Source organism: Apostichopus japonicus, chromosome 4, assembly GCF_037975245.1.
Source record: "Apostichopus japonicus isolate 1M-3 chromosome 4, ASM3797524v1, whole genome shotgun sequence".
In the NCBI taxonomy this organism is placed as follows: domain Eukaryota; kingdom Metazoa; phylum Echinodermata; class Holothuroidea; order Aspidochirotida; family Stichopodidae; genus Apostichopus; species Apostichopus japonicus.
Genome location: NC_092564.1, coordinates 16576491 through 16584869, shown reverse-complemented (window position 1 = coordinate 16584869; position 8379 = coordinate 16576491). Strand labels below are relative to the sequence as shown.

The 8379-nt window shown below is 36.8% G+C and overlaps 1 protein-coding gene across 4 annotated transcripts in view; it reads left to right on the top strand.

Annotated features, from left to right (window-relative positions):
• The first annotated feature begins 876 nt into the window (after positions 1-876).
• Positions 877-8379, top strand: part of LOC139966611 (coronin-2B-like) — a 46980-nt gene continuing 39477 nt past the window's right edge. The window contains exons 1-2 of one of the 4 annotated variants that reach the window (XM_071969824.1): positions 877-1159; positions 5175-5227. In XM_071969824.1, coding sequence (XP_071825925.1) covers positions 5198-5227 — 30 coding nt within the window. In that variant the 5' untranslated portion in view covers positions 877-1159; positions 5175-5197. Of the gene's footprint in view, positions 1160-4231; positions 4329-5174; positions 5228-7998; positions 8374-8379 lie in introns of those variants that run through there. The other 3 variants (XM_071969822.1, XM_071969829.1, XM_071969828.1) reach the window with 3 other exon arrangements.

The window sequence follows — 8379 nt, the reverse complement described above, 5'->3', positions numbered from 1 at the left end:
TCATTTAATAGATGTTCGGTAAGATTTCGGCTAGAATTCGCGACCGGTTAACCGTTCTAATAATTAAATCTTCAAAGAGAATTCAGTCACTAAAAACCTGGCAAACATGTCTCTCAATTAAGGGGGTGAACAGTAGACTGAACTTGAGACTTAACTTTTTTTTTGAGACCGACTGGAAAATATTATACATTTTCACTCAAGCGGCAGCTTTTTCAGACGGTTCTTGGTCCCTGCTAGCAATTTTGAAGCACATATATAAATACGTTTCCGTCAGAAAGAGGAATTACTCAGCTGCTTTAATTTACTCTGTGTAATAATATCTCATTTTCCGCGGTACCCAGGGCCAAAAACTGTTTGCACAGTGCATTCAGTTGCATTTTCACTAAAGGTCGTTTGTCAGTTCATCGTCCAAAGATCCTGAAAAAGAGATGAATGATCTCAGGTGCTTAGATTTAAATTATTATAAAGTCATCCTTCCAAACGTATACATTTCATTCTCTAATTGTTTCTTCCTCGTTATACCTGTAATTACTCATTCCAGAGGGGATGAATATTATACAGCTGACCGTATAGGCGCTATACGCACGTTCGCAAGCAGTACCTGAAGAGCGTTTTCTAATCTGGTGATTATTTCAATCTCAAATATTGAAAAATAGACATATGCATCGATTTGTAACTATAATCCTCCCCTTCTTCTCCGAGCTTTGCTCGAAATTTCCGCTCTGCACCGACGGCTCTGCATGGTCCCTGGGGGAACGGTACCGTGGTTACAGTGTAAGCGTACTTACCTGGGAACTTGTCTCCTCGTGTACCGTCTGCATCGAACTTATGTTTGCGACGATGAACGTCTGTAATGATAAAAGGCACATGTATGAAATGCCTGCCATGTGTATGATACTAAAGACATTGCACACTACCATATTGTGATTGAGAAACGAGGCGACGCACCAAGGTTACATTCACTTTTACTTAGTGTTATAGCTATTTGGCTTAATTTTTTCAACGAAAGGACGAAGGTTAACTTCGTTGGTTATCCTGGTACTTGGAAAAACTAGTTTCAGTTTCAGGAACCAGGAGACAGAACTCGAAGAAGGATATTTTGTAAATATTCCAAACATTCATCTCACATAGTTTGGAGAAAAAAACCACTGGAACAATAGTAAGAATTAATTACTTTATTACACTGTCACTAGACAAAACGGTCACTGCGAACGTCAGTAAGGACTAGGGGCTATAAATAAGTTATAGGCTAGGCCTAGTTCTACTTCTAGGACCTATTACTAATATTGTCATTAGTTCGGGTTAGAAGGCTACCAGTACCTAGCTATTTTATAATGTATTGGTAGTAATTAATGCCATGGTAAACCTTTTTGAAGATCAGCTTAATTTTTAATCGCTATATTTTGATAGTTGGAATATGAATACTGTAGCCTAGTACATTGATAAAGTTTGTATATTCTGATGTAGAATTCCCAGGTTCTTCGAACAAAGTGGCTATTTTTACCACTAATCGTAAGAATAATTTATAAATACGCATGCGCAGTTGCTATAACATAGCTATTTTTACGACTAGGAGTAATATTTTTACGACCAGGAGTAACAATTATTTCCGGTTAGGGTTAAGGTTAGGGTTAGGTTAGTGTTTAGGGTAAGGGTTAGGGTTACCCCTACTTCATGCGCATTTGCTTTATTTACGTAACTGCGCTTGAATTTGCCAAAGTCGTAAGAATAGTATATAAATAATTGTTACAACTAGTCGTAGGAATAGCCACGGCCTTCTTCGAAACCACCTGTTGGTCTGTCCGCTGACCTTATGACTTACATCAGACTTTAAAACATTGAGGAAAATTTATAAGTGTGATCAGCGGCAGTGGGAGAGGGGTCTAAGGTGAGGGGATCTCCCCCTCCCCATTGGAAATTTTTTTGTATTTTTGACTGCCTAGATGCAAAATGGTGCATTCTTTTTCAGTTTCTCAGAGTAATTTTATATTGAGAATTTCATCATATATATTATTGAACTCAACAAGCATGAAAATTCGCAACAAAGACTTTTCTTGAATCGATGAAAGTAATCACTTGCTAACATAATTGAACATTTATATCGGAAATTGAAGAGCACTTCTCAATCCCTAGTACCAACACCTCTCCCACCCAGCGTTTTCCACCACCACCATGGCAAACGCACTAGTCTTGTAAGTGTAAGTACTCAAAGTTGCTTTGTATTGTAGAGGTATGTAGTCTTCTTAGCATCTTTCAGGACGGTTTTTCGGAGATTGTTTGTGGATTGCGTGTGATAAAGTACACATAGCGTGTGAGCGTGTGAAGGGCTGGAAATGTGTGTGTCACACGCTAAATGCCTGTGAGTTGGAATGTCTGCTTACATATCATTTATCATATGGTATATACACAAATATGTATCACCTCAGATTCAGTTCGGCATTTACTCATTTAGAATAAAGACGTATATATATAAGCCCGTTCTCATGTGTTTCGTTTTGGGTGTTCGTTTGGTTAATTAAAAGAGTTAAACCAGCGGATACGTCAAATACCCTAGGCAACAAAGTGTTCCTAAGTAACATGTTTTGCATAAATTTGGCCTACTATAGACAATAGGACTAAAGTAAAAAAGCACTTTGCACTTCTCATTTCACCAATGGAACTTATGATACAGTACTGAATATTTGACGGTGTAGCATACTGTGTTTACCAGCTCTGTTATCTGTATGTAGTGCCTGACAATATGACATGTGTACAGTGTCGTTCAATTAGAATTACTCTGCTCATCAGGTACCGAAAAATAAACCGCCTTGGTGGAAGAAAAGTCTGTATCACAGAAACGTGATAGACTGGAATAAAAGAAGCTTGATAGCTCATACTGTCATAGTCATACAAGCTGAGGCCATTATCTTTCTTGTCACAAAAAAAAAACTGGAGTCACTCTTACCAACCTTGCAAAATTGTTATGGTGAATGTGGATTGCAAAGTCGGCATTGACTTTAATGTGGATCGCAAAGTCGGTAATTACTATTGCAGTTAGATTGGTTAGACACGACAACATACCGAAACGATGTTCTCAAAGCCAAAGACTTCATTGCCAGTACAAATCCTTTGGCCAGTGACGGTTAGACTGTCATTTCTCAAAACAGGTAGAATAAAATTATGAAAGGAACATTAAAATTGTACTTGGTACTATTAAATTAATAAATGTTGATAATATTATGTCGTAAACATGTCTTAACATGTTAAATTATGTTTTGTTTGATACGGAAATTGTTAACCCCTATACAATAGTCCATGTATATACCTGAAGCTTTGGTTAGTACCATTATGTTCATAGGTGTAACATAAGGTGGCTTTAAATAAACACAAAAGTGGAAGTATAAATGGAAAAATCTGCTTCCAAGGCAACGTATGAGGAACATTCATATTTTTATGTATTCTGAAAAGATCAAGTTCTCATTCGGCTACTCAAAACTGTATATATTACATGCCAACGTTACGCATTACGAGCACGAACCCCTGTAACAATTTTACACTGTAACGGTAGGACCCTTGCGATGTCATCTGCGAATTAATCAGGGCACACATCCAGAGTCTATGCATGCTTACTTCTTCAATACCGCCCTCATTTCCTTTCTGGAAACATTTCATAGTGTAGTTTTGATTGTTAGGCTGGTGACAGAAGATTTCACCCTCTTTGACCCCTTTTTGACCCCTTTTTTGACCCCTTTAAGTTGTTAAGACCATCATTCACAAAAAGTTTGCCAGCTGTGCCCCAGAGGTGGGGATCTGGACCCCTACCCAAGACCACCCTAAAAAGTGATAAATGCATTCCATTTAATTTACAGTAAATATTGAACTGAAGAGACAAATGTACATACAACCAAACATAACCCTAGCTTCTATTTTATTTTTCTATAAGCATTTATGTAAATATGTACCCCTTTAAGTTAATCTTCAATATTTAACCAAAGATAAAAATTTGACTGTGTACAGAAGCTGTTGTGTTTGCTTTTCGAATTGTCTTTTGGTATATAGTATGGAAAAAATTGAATGTGGTAGTTTAGAGTGTAAATTTGAATGTAAACAAAATTGTTTTCTATTCCATTAGTAAGATAGCCAGTAAACTTGTACTTTAATCCTTCCAGTAGAGTTCTTCATTTCAAAGTTCAAAATTGAAAAAAAAAGAAAAAAGATATGAATTATTTGTTAAAAGATTGTCTGAAAATTTAATCAGTTTACCTTGTCGTTATAACATAGGGCAGGAACTGTTTTCGAAGCTCTAAGAGGATAGAAAGGTTCTTGTTTTCAATCGGGAGCGTGCTTAGGTAAGAAATGATCTTCATGGTATTCTGTATTGACATGGATATATATTTGGGATTAAGTACAGTATAAGTGAAAAACAGTTTTTAAATATTTAAATTTCATGTCATCTCTATACACGTCTATTAACAGTGTCTTGATGTGTGTGAGTGTGTATTACAAATCCTAGGATTATCTTTTCTGTTTTGGTGAATAAAGGTTATACAGTACTACAATCTAGGATAATTTTTATATTTCAAGATTAAGTCCCAATTATGGATTTTATTGTGATAGACAAATAGTGTAGTTGTCACAGAAACCATCACGCATGGTCATTTCTCCTTTCACAGCCAACACCTTGGTAGAATATATCTTCTTTGTTAAAGGAATGTTATTGGTCTGTCTGGGTTTCTTAAACCTGGGTCACAAATGGGTATTCATGAATGACGTTCTTAAACTATTTGTGGGAAGAAACCCTGATGTGCGAAACCATTCAATTCCCTTCCTTTGGCAACTTTGGGATCACTTTTTGAGTCATAGTGCATGACATGTCAGTAGAAATCTCATCTACAGTATATGAATTTGTTTTTTTCATGGAAATTGTTAAGTGATATATTATTGCCACAGACTATAGAATTATCAGTCGTTCGTCGCTAGCTTTAAATTTGCATTTGAGCATCATTCTTGTCCTGTTAATGCTTCTAGTTTAGCACCCCTTTCCCTCACCGACACCCACCCACAACTCCCACCCCACAACTCCCGCCCCACCACTCCCACCCGCCCTCCCACCCCGCCCCTTCCATCCCGCCCTCCCACCCCACAATGACTCATGCCAGTGTGATCACGACTTGCATCTTTGTATTTCTCCTCAGTCATTTACCTCTGTTGGATCTGAATGGAGGATAATCTCCCCATTGAAGATAAGGTACGCTTTACAGATCTAGAAAAAAGAAAGAAAGATTGTTTTGGGGGTTGGGTGAGGGGTGGGGGTTTTAGGGGGGTGGATGATGAAGTTTAATTATCGATTCCTATAGTTATCAATCTTCAAATATATTAACAGATCAGCAATTCATTCAATTTTTACCCAGGGCTTCATAATCCCAATAAATAATACAATCCAAAGGATAATGTTTTTTATGAAATAGAATAAAAGCACTGAGATGTGGTGATATTTCAATTCTATATAGCTGCTCAGGTTTTTCAAGATATTCACCATTCAAGTATACAGTATGCTGTGTTGCCGATATTAATGCTATGGTTATTATTAATACTAAATGGACAAGGTTGGCAGTTCTTCCATGTTATGTTACTTTCACAGGAACAAAACTGCATGAGCATCCTGGAATGAGGATTCAAAAAACCAGTTGGCCTTGATAAATTTGTATTACACTGTAAACAACTCATTTGAGGCCGTAACAAATGTTCTTATGTTTCCCCAAATGTTGTATCTGTTGCATCTGTGGTACTGACCTAATTGTCTATACAGTACATGTTGTACAGCTACTTTTATCCATGAGCCTCAGATGTTTAAATTTAGGGTATATTATAATTAATTGTGTGCTCTAAAAGTCGTGCATTATACAATTTCAATCATATCAGTGACAAATGTAAGAGTTGTCATGGAAATTAATCGCCGTTGTAGATTTTTACATCTTGAGCGGAGAAGGAATAACAACAAGAGTAGTACTTATCGACGATGAATGTTTTATTATTGACCCATGGCTAGTTGTGTGTGCATTATTAGCCATAGGGACAGGTTAGATAGTAACAAACTATAAATAAATCTAAGTTAATATTGATCATTCATTAGTTATCTGATTGGTTATTGATTTAAGCGGCTAGCAAACTTAAAAAGTGAGAGCGTATCAGTAGCAATTAAATTGCACAAGTTTTTAATAATTATCAAAGCTGAGGGGGCCATATTATTTATAGCTTGGAAAGTATTCAGTTGAGATAAACTTTGGCTTTCAAACGTACCTGCTAACAATGCTCTTATGCTATAATGCATTGCGCGTTCACAAAAAAATGCAAGTGTACACATGCATTCGTTGTTGATTGACATCATAAATCCTGATTTCATCACCCACATACTTTAATATTATATATAATAGCACATAGCGCTTTGGAAATTTGCAATATTTTTTTGACTTTTAACTTTCTTCTTGAAATGCAAAATGACTCGTTTAAATGAACTACATTCAGTACATTATATGTGAATTTAGTATCAGAATACTAAAAATATCTCAGATTTTTTTTAAAAAGATGAACATTAAAACCTCTTAGCAAATTATCTTTTATAGTGGTCTCCATAATGTTTTTAAAACCATGTGCAGTCTATATAACTCCCAAACTTTGAATCCACTGCCTCTGAAATTTTCAAAAAGTGCTTCTTGGATAAAAGGGAATAATTAGGCCCTATAGATGTAATTTTCTGGAGATCACTGTGCTGAAATATATATCCTTAAGATGACAACATTTGTTCAGCAGTCTCCTAGAACACATTTATCAATCAAAGATTTAATTAAGCTTTAACCTGCCTCTAACCCAAAACGATATTTGTCATGTCTTTGTTGTCATCTTTTGTTCAATTTTCCCTATAACAGCTTCAAAACAATTTGGAGGATTATGAAACTTTCAAGAAAAGTTTAGTTGCGAAGCATTAAGTACATGTGGCCATTTTCGCACACTTAAAGCCTTCGGAGGGGCTATACACTATACATGCACAATTATAGCTAACTTGTGAAGTGTCACACAAAAAATACCAATGAAAGATGCGAATACCAGAACCTGACTTTGTTGTCTGACCTTCTGTTGCACTGATAACAAACTCGGGGTCGTAACTGTGTGAAAGGATTTCCTCTGCACTGTCACACATTTTGACTTTCCTTTCCTGAAGGCTAGTATCCCATTTCCTAATATTTACCATCTTTTCCCGATTGTTTATAGTACCATTGGTTAAGACGATTTCCTACCTAGTCTTAAAAAAAAACATTGTTATAAATTATCCAATCTTTATTTGGAAGTGGTAGATTCCAAATGTTATACACATGTGCATAAAATTGCAAATGTAAAGTATATTGGGATGGGGAGGGGGAGGAGGAGGGGGAGGGGGATGTGTTTGGGGAGGAGGAGCAAGGGGATCACATGTTGAGTTGGGATTGAAGATATGTGAAAGTTAGTATGATATATTACACAAAGCACTCCTCTTGCTTGACTGTTTTACCCCCATCCAGTCCCTCTCTTCTTTGTCCCCCTCCCCCACATTAAGTTCCTCTTCCCTTTAACCCCATAAAGTCTCTCCTCTCACCCCATTTCCCTCTCCTCCTCTGCCCCATTATTTCCACCATGCCCCCTTCATGAGAAACTGGTAATCTATGCCATTCATGAATACCTGCCTAATTGCTACAGTATGTTCATAGCTAATACCGTCCTATCACTATACCACATTTCATAGCATCACGGCTGCTAATTGACAGTGTATTAGGTTACATCTTTTAATACTCAAAACATGGCTCATACTCTAATTAGTAAAAACACAAGACTTGTAAACCAGTGATTGAAACCATTCAAGGCTTTTTACATCAAAGCCGTGGCCATGCACTCCGTGCAATCGGATGATCACTTTCAATGGGTTTTTTAATAATTGACGCACAAAGTCTGGTCTATTTAACCAGGTGGCATTTTCATTGTACGTGGAGAGTAAATCACACTGTTTGTCTGCTCGCGTTACCGCCCTCTTTCCTGTTGTTTTGTGAAGCTCGGTTGTTGTTTTTAGCACGTTTGTATTAGGTTTTATGAGCTTCAGGTCAGTTCTGTGAGGAAATTGTTTCTCGGGGAATTTTTACGGTCATATTTGTGCATAAATGTAAAGAAAGTTTATTCAATAGACAAACACCCACCAGTGTGTATTATCTGTCTGGACACAAAAAAAAGTTACTCGAGGAATAAGGAGAACAGTGAAAGATTGAATTTGAGAGGAGGGCTCGACAAAAACGCTCTATATCCTGACTGTTGAAACTCTCTTGAGTCCCAAGGTTCCTCATATTGGATAAATATCTCAAATTATCAAGGGTAAGG